Here is a 19,861-nt window from a genome sequence, read left to right as displayed (position 1 = left end):
GTTTTCATAATACTGCCACCATTCAACTGGTACCACACGATCATCCTTTTTTGAAGTCTGTCAGATCATATTCCTTGTCCATATTGATCACATGCTACGAAGATTTACCAGTTCTCACTGCAACAGGCAGATTGCTAAAACACAGGGGTTTTTACTGGACAGTGTATATTCAATACTATTAGTTACTTCCACATTTTCAGGTTTATTTCAAAATTTATTTCAAATTTGCCATGCTCCACAGCACACAAAACTTGAACTATGCAACTTTCTTCCTGCAGTGTAGTGACCATCTTGAGAGAATACTGAATTTCATGTCATGTTATGTGAAAACAATAATAAATCTTTCAAAAAAAAAAAAAAACCAACTAGGGTTTGGTTTGGTTTTTAATGGCGCATTGGCAGCTAAGGCCTCCAACTAGGGTCAGACGGTATATGTTTATTTGATTAGTCAGAGAAGGGAAACAAGTAACTTGAAAATAACAAATAGAGCATCAGCTTATCCAGTACTATGACACTCTTCAAGCAAAAAAGCCAAATAGTTGCAAAGATAGTGGCAGGCCGCCTGACAAGTTTTCGTGCACAATTTCCACAAAAATAGTAAAAAAAAATCACTTCAGAAACTATTGCAGTAAAAGTCTGAAAAAAATTATATTTAGGAAGGTAGAAACAATTTCAGATTTTTAATAATTGATTAATGGTTATTGTGGGTGTGTTTTTTTTCAAAGTCACCTCTCACGTGATCCATCACAGCCACTAGATTAATAGCATCTAAATTAACATATTGCTAGATTGTGAATAAATCGTGAAATTTATTCACACTTGTTTTTACGAAATATGACTTGGATTAAGGAAAGTCTATTATATTTGAATGGTTGAAGAGATTTTGCTGTATTTCAGCAAAATCTCGTCAACACAAGCACTAAAATAAATTAAATGCATCAAAGAAGATTACAGCTTAATTTTCTTCATATGAACTAAACTAATTTTTGATCGAAAATCATAAGGTGTATAACAAAATAACAAACAAGGATTATTTATGGTCTTGAAAAAAAAAAAAAAAATACCTTAAATCATCCTGTACTGTGTATTTTAAATCTTGTGATCTTGCCTTTACTGTCATAAATTCCCAATCAGAATCAGAAGTACTATTTTCATCATAAGCCAAATCGCTAGATTTAAAAGTGGACTGATCACTAATCCTGTTACACATTTCACCTGAAATTGTAATATATTCATATCAGAAACTGAACTTGCAATAAAATAATTTCAGCTATGATATGACCATTAAAGAACATATTTTAAATGCAAGCTAAATATAATTAAAAGAAGGATATTTCACTGCATTCTTATCTAATTAATTCTATAATAATTTAATTTAAGGTTTATAATAGTTATTTTTAAATTAAAAATCATATGTTTCGGCTCTGTAGAAAAATATATATTAAACTGATTAAATTTTAACATAAATACTGACTAACATGGCACAGATGCATCAAAACACTGCTTTTGTGCAGCCTCATACCTCATTCACCATAAATCCCATGATTGAAATTAGCTCCAAAGACCTACAATAAATAGCTGGCTAGATGGCATCCTGAAGCTAACATGAGAGTCCCACATGTCATTTGCTTCAGGTTTTGCTGACAATTAATAAAAAGCTGTATGAAGAGACCTTTTTCATTTTTTTTAATGCTCAGATAGCTATCTTGGAGGAGAGACTGTTGTGCTATGCATCTGTAAATTGAGATAATACTGGATCCTAAGCTCAGAAGTGTTCTAGTTGTCTGCTTGAAAAAGAGGATGGTCAAGTGGGAAATGGCTGGACTCATCCAGATTTCTGCAAGCTCTCTTCTTATACTAATGGATAGTTGTAAAGTACTGCTGCATCAATACTGGGATGATGCAACAGTACTAGTTATTTCTATGTGATGGTATGAAAGCAATATCACTTTCTGACTCATTCCTCAACCTTGTGATACATGGGACACCCTGTTGAACTTCAGTGCAGGACTGAGGTTTCCAATTAGTCACCCTTCCAATGAGAAAAGATAAAACTTAGAAACAAACAAGAGACTATCAGTTAGGATACCAAGCTCCATGTGGATATTACAGCTGGCCAGGCCTATTTCCAGTTCCAAAAGAAGGGAAACTGCAGCATTTGAGACTATGTGCCTGCGAGGTGATATTATCGAGGTGTTAAAGGCTTTGAATGACGATCAAACTCAATGCTGATGAGCTTCTTCCTCAGATTATGCATATGAGAGGCATAAATTCAAATTGAGGAAGAATAGATGTGCGGAAATTTGCTTTTACACAATTCTATCTGTTGTTGTGGAAGTGGATAGTTTGGATAAATCAAGGATATTATATTATATTATTATTTGGTTTTTAGGAGCATTAGCAACTAAGGCCATATTGCTCCGGGAATGTGCGGTGGTCATTCCCTGACCTTTCCGCATACTCCGTATTTGGTGGTGACGGGCTCGAACCCCGGTCTACTCAAGAAGCGTGTGCTACGCATTGCTGCTCCTTCCCACCTGGCTACGGAGGCGCATAAATCAAGGAATAACTAGACAAACTACTGGAGGGGATGGCTAGGTGAAATGGGATATTTTCCACCTTGCTGATGCTGTATAAGATTGCTTTCTTGCATCATTTCCCACTATTAATACTAATACTAACATTTGTTAGTTTTACTCTTTTTTTTTTTTTTTTTTCAACCACAGTGGAACATCCTGAAAAAAGAGATCATAATGCAAGGTTTCATCATAGTCAAAATTTTCTGATTTCTAATTTTTTTCTTCAAGTTTAGAACTTTAAATTTAATGAACATTGTTAACTCAAGCAGTCAGGTATTATTCCTACTCTATTTAGTTGACCAACATGAGAGTTAGTAATGTCTATCAATTCTTATATTATACACATTTTACTATATTTTTATTTAATGATATTTACTATTATTCATTTTTATGCCTTATGCTACATAAAGTTTTGCTCTCTTGCATCATCCAGCCATTTGAATAACAATACATTACTGTCTTGTTGATAATGTCTAGATGCAATTCATATCAATCAACAATTTTATGTATATTCTTATTCTTTGAGTGATTTTTTTTGGAAATGAGAGAATAGTATTGTAATTTCCTGGCCTTTGTGATTTATTTATAGGTAGTTTCCATTAAATGGCTCATAAAATGGAACTCAGAAAGACACAACATAATCTTTTGTGTCATTGGGAACTATTTATACTTTTTCAAGCTGTTTTATGATTTTCAGTCAGAGAGACTAAAAATTTTTGGTGCTTGAGAGTTGTTTCTTTTTTTTAAGAATATCAAAAGAGGGGACCACAATTTTCAAAAATAAAAATACAATTAGTTATATTAGGCGATGAAGATAAAATCAACTACAGCATACAATCATGTAGAATGCCTTCAACTCAAAGAACAAATCAATATTAAAGTTTTAAGTGCTAAATTATAAAGAATAAAAAGTATATTTAGGTTTATCTTTGCAAGAAAATAATATAAGGAATAGAATAAAGCATAAAAGTAAAAACTTTTTAATCATAAATAAAAATTGGAGATACTTTTAGTTTAAAGATATTAAAAAACCATTGGTCTGAAATACTCACTATTACATAATGAAGATTTTCTGAAGCCAGCAGGGTATATAGATTTCAGAATGCTCAGTGCTCTATTTAAAGAACGCTCCAAAAGAGGCACAAGAATAGTAGGCAGTGGATTAGCTGGGGAAGAAACTGAACGGTGTGCAGCAGGCACAATTTTTCGTATAGCTTTATCAAAATCTAATGCTTGAATCTAAAATATATACAGATACTTTAGCAAAATAACTATTAAATTATTAAACTTTGTTAATACAGCTAAAAAAATAAATCTAGCAAATATATTTGTGTATTTTCCCACCCATCACATATGTCATGCATTTTGAAATTCATCTACTTAATAACAATAATGGAAAAGTGAATTGGGTATTACAAATATGCATTCTACATATAATGATGCACCAGACCAGGAGTTCTTAACCTTTTGCTTTAAGCAGGCAAGATTTTGCAGCTTACAATACATGCAAGCACCATATATTCAAATATACATTTTTTTGCTTAAAGATTAAAAATGCATTTTTTTAAAATTAATTCTTTTAGCCATATTACGCATACAAGAATTATATTTCTCAATCAAAATTTTTGTGTGCTAATATTTATTACCTTATCAGTGTGAACCTTGACTTTGAAGAGATGATGCCAAACCTTTGAAATTAATTTCTCTATTATAAAGAGATAATTGCAAATTTTCCTCCAAATCTGATGTCAACAATCTTGTCTTTTTTTTTGTTTTTGATAATGTTCATTAATGAAAAAGCACTCTCACATGTGCATGTTGATCCAAACAAAGTATTTTGAACGCTTCTCTGAAACAAAAGGAAATTTTCTGCAGTCAGAACCCCAGAATTTTAAAATAGTTTTGTGTTGGAAACGACATTTCAGAGCGAAAGGCGACTGCATATCAACAAGTTCAAACTCAGCAGCTGCTACTTCATTTTGATTGAAAATTTGTTCTAAGTTACTGATTTCAAAATTTTTGTAATTTATTGTTAATTCAAATTTTGGGAGGTGCTCTTTCAAGTATTCAAATCTTTCTTGAAATTGGTCACTAAGGTCTTTGATTACATTCTTTACAAACAATGGGCACTCCCAAGCAGTTTCCTCCAGATTTTTGAAGAGTAGAAAAATGAAGCAAATTTCCTTTTAAAACTTGATTCTGAAACACAAAGTTTTTTCTCAAATGCAATAATCTCACTGTATAAAACAACCACAAATTTATCTTTTCCCTGTAGCCTCAAATTTAACTTATTTAAATGGCTGAAAATGTCAACCATTAATGAAAGTGTAATCTTGAAATCTTCGGTAAACATTTCATTAAAACATTGACTGCCAAATACGAGTTAACTCGTATTTGGTGATCTGACCCAGGACACTACCTACGAGTTATATCGGACTGGTATGACTTGTCTTTCAGGCGCAGCTACAAGTATATTTATAGCAAATACGTGCAACAGATGGATAGTGGGCTATTGGGATAAGAATGAAAAATCAACCATGGTGTCAGAAAACAGAAAATTTATTCACAAAAAAAAAAAAAAAAAAAAAAATATATATATATATATTTTATTTACAAATAATATTGTTAAGACACTACAAAAATAATATTGTTAAGACACTACAAAAATAATATTGTTTATTTGTGATATTTGTTGAAACATTCTTCTACACAAAGAGCAGGCTTTTCTTAGAACACTGAACAATAATAGTGTGTTTTGCAGTGTTTTTTTATTCCTTGTGCATATTCAACACGGCTTAGTTGGACATGGGTTTTTTTTTTTTTTTTTTTTTTCAGTTGGTGGTATAGCCTCTAAATAATGAATTTCATGTTCAGACCTAATCTTCTTTGGAATGTTTATATCTTTTTCTCTGATCAAAGACTCGATGAATGTTTCTCTGAATTTTAGAGATTTTATGGTGGAACCTGGAACTCGATGGAAAGGGATGCATACATTATGTACAGGTGACCTCCGCTTAACGCTGATAATTCGTTCCGGAAAAACAGAGCGCTAAGTGAATCCGTGCTAAGCGAGCTCCGCATTTCCATAAGATAACATATGTTTTGTACGTTGCGGTCAGTGCCATAGGATATTTCCTAATCAATAATAAACAGCAGTGAAAAGATGCACAAACGGTCAAAATATTTAATATTCAAATATTTGGACATATAAAATATTCTGCATTACATACGTATATAATTATGTGGTAACTGCTTATGTATAAAAATTAAACTTAAAATTCCAATTAAAATCATGAATTTAATTGATCTAAATTGATTTAATTTAAATGATGAATTTAATCATGAAAAATGTGTCAATTTTGGGTTGAACTTTGGCTCTCTTCTAAATAAAATAAAAGGGTATTAATTTGAAATCCCCTGCAGCGTTACCACCCAACAATAAAGTCACCCGATCCTTTGCCGCTTTGAAACCTGGCATGTTTTTTGTTTTCTTTCAATATGAAACTTCTTGAGAAGTATAACACACAATACCCCTCTTCAATAATTTTAACAAGTTCTTTTTTGAAATTTCGGCTCCTTGATCTGCAACTGCGGCTTCTCCCTAGATTTTAAATCTATTCAACCAGCCCTTACCAGTTTTAAATGGTTCTACATTTTTTTTTTTATTTTTTATTTTTTTTTTAGGTGAGTTTTCTTCAGATCATCATATTGGCTAATCTCTCTCTCTCTCTCTCTCTCTCTCTCTCTCTCTCTCTCTCTCTCTCTCTCTTTTTTTTATAATATTTAACTTAACTGAATTCTGCATTGGACATTATCTTCAATAAAATTAGTTAAAAAGTCTTTTCCATTTCAATCCCAATAGCCGGCCTAGCCCTAGTTGCTTGCAGTGGAACAGCTATCTTTCCCGCTGCTAAAATTAATTTATTTTTTTATAATTGTTCTTACAGTTAAACTTGCAAGTCCTAAATTATGGCACACATCCGCTTGTCGCTGACGGGAATCGATTCGCTTTAAAGCGTCTAATTTAATTTTCAAATTCAGTCTTTTTCATACATTTATAGTCTTCGTACTGCACTCAGACTTTGCTTTTTCATTCCTATTGGCCATTATTAACTCTTCGAAAATGTAACTGTATTGGTTGCATTAATTACGATACAATGTTCAAGTAAACTGTCCGTTACGCACAACATCTAATACTGTACTGAGTGATGACTAGACTTCTGATAAATGCATATAATGCAAATATTAGAAGCAATATACTTGATCATTTTTTAAAATGTTGATCTCGGAACTACGTAACAAGTCACTGTACTGCAATTAAATTAGTGTGCAAGAAAATTTCACTGAACGTGGGAAAATTTCTCAAGTCGGCGTGGGAAACGTTTTAATGCTGTTTTGCTATTCATTTTCAAGCTATCGACTCCATCAAATGAAACGATTTCATCAAATATGCCAAAAATGCAATCTGTATAAGAGCGTTATAGTGATCTTTGACAGCATTATAGTCAGATACGGGTTATAATATAAGAACAGCGTTATAGCGAATCAGCGTAAAGCGAACCGCGTTATAACAGGGGCCTGCTGTACATATATATTTCTAAAATATGTCATGCAATTTTTTTTGGCCATCTGATGGTTTTTCTTAGTGCTGAATAATATGAAACCATTTGATCTGATCGATCTATGCCGGACATTCCGCTATTGTAACCTCGAATTATGTTTGGTTTTATTGAAATTTTTCCATTCCGGTCACATACCTCGACCATTTCAACGTGTTTGTTAGAAATAGTGAGAATGTCTCTTTTATCCCACCACTTACATACTACAACAGGGCCATTTCATTGCCAGGCAACTTCCCCCTTCTTTAATTTTTGCATCACCAAATCTTTTGGATTTTCTTTTCTGTTGGTGGGTAATGTTCCTCATACATAAGTTTTTCAAGTAGACAACAATTTCGTCAGAGCAACAGAATTATAAAAATTGTCCACATATAATACATATCCCTTGTCTAAGAAGTCCTTAAGCAAGTATAGCACAACTTCAGCAGTATGATATATGTTTTGTTCAATTTCTGATTTATTGGAGTAAATTTTTATTTTCAGAACAAAAACTGTTGGACTCGCACAGTTCGTAAAGTTTGATTCCATATTTGTGTTTTTTATTTTTTATGTACTGGTGGAAATTCAGTCTCCCACACCACATCATCAACTCGTCAATACAGATGTTTTTATTCGGTATGTAATTATTGCACGTAACATTAGTAAAATTATTCAAAACAAGTCTTCCCCTATATAGCCTATCAGCAGATTATAATAAATTATATGCGAAGTGGAAATATTGTAATATCAACTGGAATCTATTTCGACTCATAAATGATCGCCAAAACATAATATTGTAGAATGCACTTGTACTCCAGTAATGTTCTATTGAAAGAAAAGAACAAGGACCCATTTATAACAAAATGTCCAAGAAACACTTATTTCTGAGATGTCAGTGTCCTTCCATCTTGACTGGCATATTTTTGCGATTGTCCACATTTTTCAATTACTTGCAAAGTGTATAAATTAGTCTGTTTGACTAATAATGTAGGAAATTCTTCCAAAAAATATAGGTCTACCAGTTTTTGTACACAAAGTTCTGTTGTGTCCATTTTCAAATCAACGTTCTCTTCAAAAATAAATTGTGGAGGATCTTGTGCTATTTCATTCCGCAAATTATTGCCATTATTTGACATACTTGTCTGTGTAGAATTAGGATTATCTTTAGGCTGGGAGCTGGCTTCACCTTCGCTATCCTCACTTGAATCATTAGAAGGTTCATGATTGTCACTGTTGTACCGTACGGTTCATCAAAAATCTCTTCAAATTCTGAGTCACTCATGTTAGCATAGAGCTCAAGCTCTTCTTCGGTCAGTGGTCTCTTCTTATCCATGTTTTAGGGGTTTTTTTTTGTTAAAAAAAAAAAAAAAAACCCACATTTACTATATTACTAAATACAAATATTACTAAATCACAAATTACTAAATACAATGTACATGGCACAGTCTGTATCACTACTACGGATTTACGCACGTGCTGACTTATATACAGCGAATTCTGCAGGTAACAATACAGCTGAGGTAATCGAGTTAACTTGTAGTTGGCTGCCACAAGGAATTTTCTATTACACACGCCATCTAAGAAAAGATTTTTTTTTTTACAACAATAAGCTTTTTTTATGAGTTTTGGTGATGAATATATATTATAATTTGGATTCTGGATAATTTAATATGCCTAACTCAGATTGGCATCGGACACCTGTTTACCAACATAAGTCATAGCAGTCAATGGGTTAAAAAGGTTTTATTTATTGCTTTCTATTAGAAAAGCTTTTACTTCTTCAAACACCTCCCAAATTCTGAAGAGTGCCTTTCCACGACTGAGCCAACAAACCTCTGTATGGGTAATAAGATCAGAATACCGTGCTTGAAGATCTTCCAAAAATATTTTTAGAAGTTGCTTATTTAGGGATTTAGCAATAAAATGGTTGATGACTTTAACAATGACTTCAAGATATCATATAATTTCTTTTTGATCTTTCATTCATGAACACAAGGCCTCAATATGAATCAAACAGTGATAATGCACAAAATTTGATATCCTTTCATTTTTTTAAGATAAGCAATAAGGTTTTTACCTATCATGGAAGGCACACCATCGGTAACAATTGATATAAGTTTACTCAGGTCAATTTTGTGTAATGTGAGGAATTTCATAAGTGCGTGATATACATCTTTTCCAGGTTGTATGACCAGTAAGCAGCAAAATAGCCAAAAAAAAAATCTTGTTTACAGCTGCCATCATGTTGAATCAAATGAATAAAGCACATGAGTTGCGATATGCCCGAAACATGTCGACTCATCAAGTGCTAGTGAAAAAAAATATACAACTTTTGATTCTACCTAATAATTCATTGAGTATTACATCTGCCATTTTATGAACTCAATTTTAAACTATCATTACTGAAAGGAATATTTTTGGAAGAGCTAGCCCAGGAACCAGGTATCCCATGAATTCTGTCCTTTAGTGTATAAAATCATCATCATCATCAGCCATTTTCAATCCACTGCAGGATGAAGGCCTCTTCAGCAACTTTCCAGTTCCTTCTGTTTTGAGCACTGACCATCCATTTACTACCCACAAACTCATGAATTTCATCTATCCATCTCCATTGTTGTCTTCCAGGTTTTCTTCTAGCTCCTCTTGGGTAAAATTCTGTTATTTTCTTAGTCCATCTGTCATCATGTCTTCGATCATTGTGTCCTGCTCAAGACCATTTTAGTTCTTTAGTTTTGATAAGAATGTCCTTTACTTGAGTTTGCTGCCTAATCCATGTGTTTCTCTTCTTATCTAACAGTCTGATTCCCAGTATAATTTGTTCCATTCTTCGCTGTGTAGTTCTCAGCTTCTCTTCCATTCTTTTGGTGAGTGCCCAAGTTTCACTTTAATTGGTGGGGAGTATACATTGGTTCATTATTTTACGTTTCAGACAAACTGGGATATTGCTCTTCAGTATGTGACTATATTTCCTGAAAGCTATCCATCCAAAATTTATTCTTCTCTTGACTTCCAGCCATTTATCATTATTACAGCTAATAACTTGTCCCAGATAAGTATGACTCCACCTTTTCAATTACTGCTCCTTCAATCATTATTTCCCTTTCTGTGGCACACTTGTTCATCAGTACTTTTGTTGTTTTAGCCATATTCATCTTTACTCCAAAATCCTTACTAATTGGGCATAACTAATTAAGATAACATAATCCACAAATTCCAGGCATAATGGTGTTTTATATTCATTTGCTTTCCCCATTAGCTGTGATATTATGTGAAGGTGATCCATAGTTGAGAATCCTGTCCTAAAGCCAGTTTGCTCTTTCGGTTGATTCTCATCAAGTATTCTTTCTAATCTGTTAGTAATGACCCTTGTGAACAATTTTTAGATGTGGGATAACAAGGTAATTTTCCTCTAATTCTTTGGGATCGTGGCTTATGACCAAAATGTCACCTGCAAATCGTAAATGGTTTAGGTACTCTCCGTTCACATCGACTCCTTTCTGCGACCAGTCTAATCTTCTGAAAGATTCCTCAAGGGCAACAGTAAACAGCTTCGGAGATAGTGTCTCCTTGTCAAACTCCTTTCTCGATTTTAAATTTCCTACTGTCTTTGTCTAGTCTAAATAAAGGAGGTAGCATTCTCATATAGCTGCTCAATCTGTATAAATCACAAATCCGCCCTACCATGGAATATTATTCCCACACTGGGGTGGTGCCCCCAAAACCTCTCTCAGGCTTCTTGATTCCATTCAGAAGAGGGCAGTTAGGTTAATTAATGATTCATCTTTAACAGAGTCTCTCCACTCGCTTTCTCATAGACGTACTGTTTCTGCTGCATGCCTCTTCTACAGATACTTCCATGGGCACTGTTCTTCTGAATTGGCTTCTATAATTCCCGCTCTCTCTTTCAAAACAGTCCGAACACGTGCCGCCACCAGCCAACATCCATTTAATGTCCAACTTCAAACCCACAGAAACAACTTTTCATCTTCCTCATTTATTCATTCAACTGCCGTTTTCTGGAACAACCTTCCTTCATACGTATTTCCTGAAAATCACAATCTTCAGAAGTTCAAGTCCAATGTCAACAAATATCTTCTTTTGTCTTCTCAACCACCAACTCAAGCACAGTACTAAGTACTATAGGTTCTAATACCTCTCGTGTTTGGGGTTTGCATAAAAAAAAAAATAATAAAAAAAAATATTTTCTTCAAAATCATAATATGTGGGGTATCTATGCCTTGTCTTTCCAGTGCCCGAAACATTGTCTTATACTGTATGAAGTCAAATGCCAGGCATAATGGTGTTTTATATTCATTTGCTTTCTCCATTAGCTGTGATATTACGTGAAGGTGATCCATAGTTGAGAATCCTGTCCTAAAGCCAGCTTGCTCTTTTGGTTGATTCTCATCAAGTATTCTTTCTAATCTGTTAGTAATGACCCTTGTGAACAACTTGTAGATGTGGAATAACAAGCTAATTGGTCTATAATTTCCAATTTCTGATTTATCTCCTTTCTTATGCAGCAAAACTATGATTGCATTATTCCGCTGCTTAGGCGTCACACCTTTTCTAATTCATTTTGTGAAGATTCTTGCCAGTTTTTGTGCCATGTCTTTTTCTCCCAATTTTAACAACTCTACAGTAACTTCATCTTCCCCCGGGGCTTTCCGATTCTTCATTTTCTTCAATGCATGTTCTACCTCATCAGGAAGAATATCGGGTATGTCGTATGTGTTGCTACTTTGCAATCCATCTTCCCCACTGCTGGCATCATTCCCTCGCTCCTTGTATAATTCTCTATAGTAGTCTTCTGCTATTTGAATTATGCCTTCTCTGCTGTTTATAAGTACACCATCGCTATTCTTCAGTTTCATTATCATTTGTCTTTCTGTATTACTGCTCATGGCTGCTGATTTAAATCCTTTGTTTTCCCTTAATGCTTGTTCTACTTTTCTTGTGTTAAATCTTCTTATGTCCTCTCTGACACTCTTTCTAATGGCTTTGCATAACTCAGTATACTCAATTTTTTCCTTGTAAGTGTTTATCTTGTTCTTCATTTTTCGCCTTTGGTTCATCATAACAAGTGTTTCTTGACTAATTTTTTCTTCTTTTGATTTCTTTTTCCCTATAGGTTTTTTGGGCTTTATCACTTTCAGAAAGTTGTAATATTCTTCGTTGATACCTTGGTCCTCAGCAGTCTGCAGAAGCTCAAACTTGTTCTTAAGTTCCAGTACATACTGCTTTTTCTCCTCTTCTGTTATCTCAAAGACCTTTGTATTATTTACTCGAGTCAGTTTTTTCCTTTCCTACGTCTATATCAAGTGTACATCTTACCATTCTGTGATCACTTCCAACATTTACCTTATTCAGGACGGTAACATCATCACAATATATCTTCTGTTAGTGAGTATGAAGTTGATTTCATTAGTTGGACTCTTCCATGTCCACTTTCTGTTCACCCTTTTCTTGAAAAAAGGGTACAATTACTCATATTCCTCAAGATTCTGCAAATTCCACAAGTCTTACACCTCTTATTTCTTTCACCAATTCCAAAATTTCCTATAGTTCCCCTTTCTGTGCTGTTTTGTCTCTTTCCAACTTAGCATTGAAGTCTCCCATAATGATAGTATAGCGTGTTTTCTGCTCATCTAGAAGAATCTCAATTTCGGTGTACATTTCTTCAACCACTTTATCATCATGGGTCAATGTTAGTGCAAAAATCATTATAACCTTTAGCTTGTACCTCTTAGAAATCTTGAGTATTAGTCCTGACACTCTTGGCGATGTACTTTTGAATTCCAAAATGTTGTTTTTTAAATCTTTATGGACCAGAAACCCAACTCCACCTTCACTCCTTTCACTGTTTCCATTGGTGTACAGCAGATTTCCACTTGATAAACTTATAAGTGATTCATTTCTTCTTCTTGTTTCAGCCAAACTGATGATATTCCAATTCACATTTTTCTAATTCCTTTTCTGGCTCTAATATCCTGTCTTCACCGATGAGTGATCTTACGTTGTAACAGGCCAAGTTCAGTTCCCGTGCATGGCAGCCTGGTTGTACTTAGATTCTTAGCACCCTCTGTTTCCACTCTGATCCTCTCGCTGCCATAAGAGGGGGAGTGAAAGCTGCTGGGGATTGAGGGCCATTTGTTTTGTTGTGCTGTCATATGCTGGAGGGTTTGGTCTTTTCCTCTTCACGCTGACCAGGCGTCTTGAAAAGAACCACTCTACACGTTCGATGCCATCTAAGTGATGTAATAGGGCTTACCATTGAGAAGGTGTGATGAGTGGATTTTAGGGAGGCAGGCCAACTGGACTTCTCCTAAACCTTCTGTAATAGAAAGATATTGGATCCATCAGTGTTTTAGACTGAGTGTCTGATAACACACAGGATACCTGTTCCCCCTCTAAGCTCCAATAAGGTGTATAAAACACTTTACCTGAAAAGGCTGCTGTAGCTTCATTGGCCTTGTTATAGACCTCAGAAGACTTTTATAAGAGGAAAATTCTTTATTTTGCACGATCCAGAAGAAGAAATGGTTATATAGCTCTTGTTAAGAATCAAAAGAACTTCAACAAATGGAAGACACTTTCATACAATTAAACAAGGAAAATAGAGGCTGTACACCTTGGTAAAACCAGCCCACAATTCTAAAATCAGTCATTTTGTATCAAAAGAGAGACTGCAAAAATAGTCTGAGCCACGTAACACAAGGCTCTCATATACTTGGGATCTGTAACACTTACCTACCAGAAAAAATCAAAAATTCTCAAAGCATGCAATTTAGGAATTACACTCATATATTTATAAATTTTTAGTTCTCTTTTGGACAACAGGAAAATCTATATTTGCCATAGGCTTCAGAAGTAATCATGTTTACACATTAATGTGATAAGCCACTAGGAACCTCTAGAGAATCGTGTGTGTGTGTGTGTGTGTGAGAGAGAGAGAGAGAGAGAGAGAGAGAGAGAGAGAGAGAGAGAGAGAGAGAGAGAGAGAAATGCCTGAAACTATTATAAATGAAAAATTCAGCCACAAATACCCATCAGTGTTCTCCCCAGAACCTATTGAATGGGTGGTGAATGTAACTGACCACCTGGCTAAAATTTAAGTGATTCTCATGGTACCGTATGATACTGCTCACTGATCTCGATCAATTTTAATACGAACATACTATGCAATCAAGGTCAGCGCAACAGGGGTGGATGCCAAGTCTGGATTAAATTGTGATTGGAGGCTAAAAGATCAGTAGAATTAAGCTTTCTGGTACATAACCTACCTATTCAGTTATAAGACCTCCCACATCCAAATTTAATCTCACTCTCATCAAACCATTTCAGCCAAATCTAACCTAGAGTGTTTACTCCAATTTTAAAAATTTTTTTTTAAAATTATTATTTTATTTTTAGGTCCTAGCCACTGAAATCTCAGGAAATTAGGTGGCAGGACCTGCCAGAGTAAAAAATTATAATACTGGTGTACCTGGTCTGCCTCCACAGGGCAGAGTGTGGACAACATTGGGTCCTAGCGACAAAATGACCAGAGGAACAACGGTACACAGGTACAAAATCCGCACACATTTAAACCTCTGACATTTACAGTGTTCTGTTTCACACACACAATGTATACTACGCAGAGTTTGGGGAACCCCTGGTGCCATTTGACACTAGCGGTTTGGAAGAGAAGACACTAGAGTGAACAGCTGTTTGGAAGAAAAGTAATGCCGAGAGTGAAAGAGAAAACCAAGTTTTTAGATGCAGAGGAAGCAATATTTGTTTGTGCCAAGAGAGATTAGAAGTCAGGATAATCTGCAAAAGAGATATATCATCTTGCCTAGAAATCAGAGTGTCACCAAAGGTAAGCACAGGAGCAGAAGAAGAATCCTTTTGCAATATAAGACAGGACTGAGTTTTAGAAGGATTGAAATCAACTAAGTTTTCTTTGCCTCACTGGAGAATTACCTGGATATTGGCATTTAAGGAATTGGTAGCGGATATTCAAGGGGTTGAAGCTGATTGAGCAGGGCAAGGTTTCTCAAACTGGAAAGTAGAATGCAATGTGCTATCATCAGCAAAACTATGGATAGAATTTCCAGTCAATGGAAGAAATTCATTAATATACAAGAGGAAAAGAGTGGGGGAAAGAACTGAACCTTGGGAGACACCAGCATTAGTGGAGAAGTCAGAAGACAGAGAGCCATCTACAATCATCCTTAGTGAGCGGTCAAAGAGAAAACTGGATAAACAATTACAAAAAAAAAAAAAGTAGTTCGCAAACCATAAGATGGAAGCTTGTTTAGAAGACCTTTATGCCAAACATGATCAAAAGCCTTTGAGATGTCAAGAGCAACTGCTTGTGTTTCACCAAACTTTTCCATTGAATTTGTCCAAAAATGGGTAACATAAGCCAGGGTATCAGCAGTGGATTGACACTGACGATCGTTGTTCAGATGGAAGGTTTCTAGGTAGTTTAAGAGTTGGCAGTTAATTGATTTTTCCATTACTTTAGAAAGAGTAGAAGTAATTGCAATGGGATGATAATTGGAAGGGAGGGATTTGTCACTCTTTTAGGAACTGGCTGGGTATGAGCAAATTTCCAAGCAGAAGGAAAAACATCTTTGGAATAAAAAAAGTGAAAAAAGGTGATACAACAGGAGCAGAAGTGAGGAAAAGCCATCAGGACCTGGAGCTTTCTTAGCATAAGATTCATCAAAATCCTTCTGATGGAAGACCACAGGAGGCATTGAATGTATGTGTACTGGGAATGGTGGGAGATGATTGACCAAGATCATCAATACACGAGTTGGAAGACAAATAAGATACTAACAGGTCAGCTTTATCTTTGATTTGAGTGACAATAGAACCATCAGTTTTGACTGAGGTGGGAACAGAGATGGGAAAAAGTCCTGGTCAATAGCTTTGGCAAGAGACCAGAATGCTCGGCTGCCATTTGGACAAGAAGCAAGATTTCTATTCTTAGCCTGTTCGAAATCTAGTTGGGACTGATTAATAACAGCTTTACTATTGTTTCGAGCTTTGGTGTAGGCAGAAAATGAACTTGGAGATTTGGAAACAAGCCAATTACGATATGCAAAGTTCTTCTCTTGAACAGCCTTAGCACATTTATTGGAAAACCAAGGTTTAGATAAAGGACGAGATTTTAAAGTGGAGTGTGGAATAAAGGATTCCATTCCTACAAGAATAATTTCACTGACACGATCTGAGCAAGCGTTAACATCAGAAGTTTTGAAACAGTAATCCAACCAAGGAAAAGAAGAAAAGAAATCTCGCAGGTCACCCCATTTTGCATTCTTGTAATGCCAAACAACAAGAGGTTGGAAATAGCCATGAGATAGAGGCTCCATTGGAGAAGAGACAATCACAATCACCAAGTTGTGATCTGAGGTGCCTAAAGGATCACTCACTACAACTGTCTACTTAGAGAGTTATTTGTGAGAAAAAGATCAAGCGTGTTGGCTGTATGGTTGTATTCTTGTAGGTAAATGAACAATCTGTGCAAGGTCATTAGTAATTCAGCATCTCGACCAGCTGGGTTGGTATGACTCGAAAACCGAAGACAGCTGGAATTGTAAACATTAAAATCACCAAGGAAAATTACCTCACTGTTAGGAAAGTTGGACTGGAGAAAGTCAAGTTGCAAAGAGAGGAAGTCAAAGAGCTCCAAGTAATTAGTGGAGTTGGGAGAATGGTAGAGACAACAGATGAATTTGACACAATGAGGTAGAGAGATTTTAAGCCAGAGAAGATTGAAGAGAGGAGATTCCAAATTACCAAGTCTCTGACAGGGAATATTGGAATGGACATACGCACAAATACAACCTTCGAGGAGAAAGGAATCATACAGCAAATAATTAGGGCATCTGAGATGAGCAGTAGTTGAATAAACCGATAACTGGGATTCTGTCAGAAAGAGAACATGGGGTTTGGCAGACTGAAGTGGAAATGGACATCGCTGAGATTAGAATTGAAATAACGTATATTTGTGAAATGAACTAGGAAGTATTTTGGATGTTTAGATCTTTTCGCAGATAAGTTTGTTCTATTAGTTTGACAATTCATGGTGTATTCGATAGTAAGAAAAAGTGGGGAGGGCGGAACATGCCGTATGAAGTAATGAAATTTTTGGATATGGCATGCATACACATGGTAAGGATATACCCAGATCCTCGACATACACACTATTCTCAATATCTGGCAGAGTAGAGGCAGCAAGATGATACACTAGTTGATCCGGAAGCCGCCTAGAGAGTTACCAATAGGTTCGGTTCAGTGTACTAACTAGTGGCTGACCTGTGAACAAAGTTTTAGAGCTGTACCCTCGAAATGTAAGGAAGTTTAGATCTCGCCCTGGTGTTCATCATAACCTCAAAAGACATCAATCATACTGCATGATGGAAGAGATGGGGGAGGGTTGACTGGAACTTAGCTCTGGAGACTAAACATGGGTTCCACCACTTCAAGCCTCCAATAAGCAAAGTGGTGGTATTTCACCGGTTGTTGAGAGTCATTTACCATATAGTATTGCCTGGCAACACAGAGGGATTGTATTCCTCCATGTGGTGTGGGTGCCACACCACAACCTCTGCTCACGTTGGTTATACCCAGGACATACAGACAACTATACAGACATTTGGAGGATAGACAGGTCTTAAAGTGCATTTTTATGACATACAATTGTAGCAAAAAGATATGAAATGGAAATATTTAATAAAGGTAATACTACTTACCTGAATGGAATTTATATCTAGTTGAAGCTTTTGTCGTGACTTGTATATCTGTGGATAATGTCTTCGTAAAGCTAGCAAAGCTGCTTCTGTACACATGGCTTTCAAATCAGCTCCACAGTAACCAACGCTTTTAATCGATAACTCTTTAATAAACTCATCACTCAGTGGTGGTTGCCACTCTCGAGTATGGATTTTTAATATTCGACATCGTGCCTGAATAAGAGAGAGAGAGAGAGAGAGAGAGAGAGAGAGAGAGAGAGAGAGAGAGAGAGAGAGAGAGAGAGAGAGAGATTCCATATTTATTTATCAGTGTTGAACTAACATGTATATAAAAATTTCCTATAATCTGCCATACATGATAGATTAAAATACATACAATTAACCCTCTAGCAGAAGCACCAAAGTCACACAAATAGGTGTGTCATTGCATTGCATTCAATACTCAAGGTGTAGGATGATATATGATATTCTGGGAGGGAGGGAGAGAGAAAGGAAAGAAAAGGTACACTTTAGAATTCTATTCTTTATTTTGGTATATATTGGATAATAAAGTGATATCTTTATCAACAGCAGTCTTGTTTATATTAAAAAAAAGCGCCTCACTTATGACACAATGTGATGGGTAGGTTTAAATTTCTCTCACGGTGTCACTTTTGTGATACAATTTTCAAATTCACAAAAGTGAATTTGAACATTAAAGGAAGCTCTGAAGAAAATTGACCGAGCACTTGAATATTTTTGTGAGAATGACCGCCTTCATAATTGTGCAGCAAAAGTTGTGTGAAGTTAAAGACATAGTCAAAGACCCCTGTACACCATGAGAGGAATCAAAATAGAAGCCAAAATTCTAATTCTATGGGAAAATAATGAGTGGTTTGCAACACAATTTTGTACACTACCGTTTTTTTTTGTAGTTATGCATATCAATTAAAAAAAAATCAATAATGCAAATCTTCAATTTACCTGGTCTTCAATTTTTGAAGACCAGGCCTATGACGCATTTTAAATATCACACTGACATAATTCTAATGAAGATTTATTTTTTTTTGTTCATAAGGTCAATCAGCATGCCTGCTAGGGGGAAAGCAGTACATGATTATTAACATGTACTGTTATCCCCCTATTGCTGGTTGGTTGGGTTTTATTGGCGCATTAGCAACTAAGGCTATAATGCGCCAAAACCTTGTCAGATAAAAAAGTAAAACTTTCAGTGACCTAATGAATTAGGTCACTAAGTCAGGGTATAAAAACAAGTATAAACTGTAAAAGACAAATATCAGTAAACAAGTAACAATAAGATAGATGTGAGTGAAAAGGTTTACTGATTTTAGAAAACTAAAAATAGCAGACACATGGTCACTGTCGGATAAAATATGACTGAGTGTATACGGCTCAGTCAGATGGTTAAAAGCGATAAAACGAGCATTTCTAAAACTGGTAGTCACATAAAATATATTGAACAGATAAAATGGTGTCGCATTGCTCGCACATAGGAGGGTCATTAGCCCTCAGCAAAAAGGAGTGTGTCAAATGACAGTGTCCTATGCGGAGCTGAGCAAGAACAACTTCCTTTTTGCGATCCCTGCGTAAGCTGGACCGCCAAGGATGGATCACAGGCTTAATTCAACATAGTTTGTGTGTAGTAACCAGGCGATGCCATGAATCTGAATCTTGCCACTGAGATTGTAGGTTACTAAGGATCACTTGCCTGTAGTCTGTATAGGGGACTAACAGATCAAGATTATCCGTCAGGGGTGCCGATTTGGCTGCAATGTCAGCCAAATCATTTCCTCTAATCCCGAGTGACTGGGGATCCAGCAGAAGCGGATATCGAATCCACTTACATAGAGGCTGTATATTATCTGCTGAATTCGGGATAGGGTTGGATGATTAGTACGTGACACCACTGATAAAGCCTGTAGTGCACTCACTG

At 35.6% G+C, this 19,861-nt stretch overlaps 1 protein-coding gene across 1 annotated transcript in view; it reads right to left on the bottom strand.

Annotated features, from left to right (window-relative positions):
• The window catches only part of LOC150087437 (ATPase family AAA domain-containing protein 2-like), a 450,193-nt gene that overhangs the window by 242,345 nt on the left and 187,987 nt on the right, over positions 1-19,861 (bottom strand). Inside the window, exons 12-14 of the mRNA XM_090372484.1 lie at positions 17,929-18,141; positions 3,632-3,818; positions 1,065-1,215 (exon numbers count right to left, since the gene is read on the bottom strand). Of these exons, the coding sequence (XP_090228610.1) occupies positions 1,065-1,215; positions 3,632-3,818; positions 17,929-18,141 (551 nt within the window). The remainder of the gene's footprint in view (positions 1-1,064; positions 1,216-3,631; positions 3,819-17,928; positions 18,142-19,861) is intronic.

This window comes from Mastigoproctus giganteus, chromosome 4, assembly GCF_048544385.1.
Source record: "Mastigoproctus giganteus isolate SK-2022 chromosome 4, ASM4854438v1, whole genome shotgun sequence".
Lineage (NCBI taxonomy): Eukaryota > Metazoa > Arthropoda > Arachnida > Uropygi > Thelyphonidae > Mastigoproctus > Mastigoproctus giganteus.
Note: the sequence above shows the minus strand (reverse complement) of the source record. Positions and strands in the feature narration are given on the sequence as shown.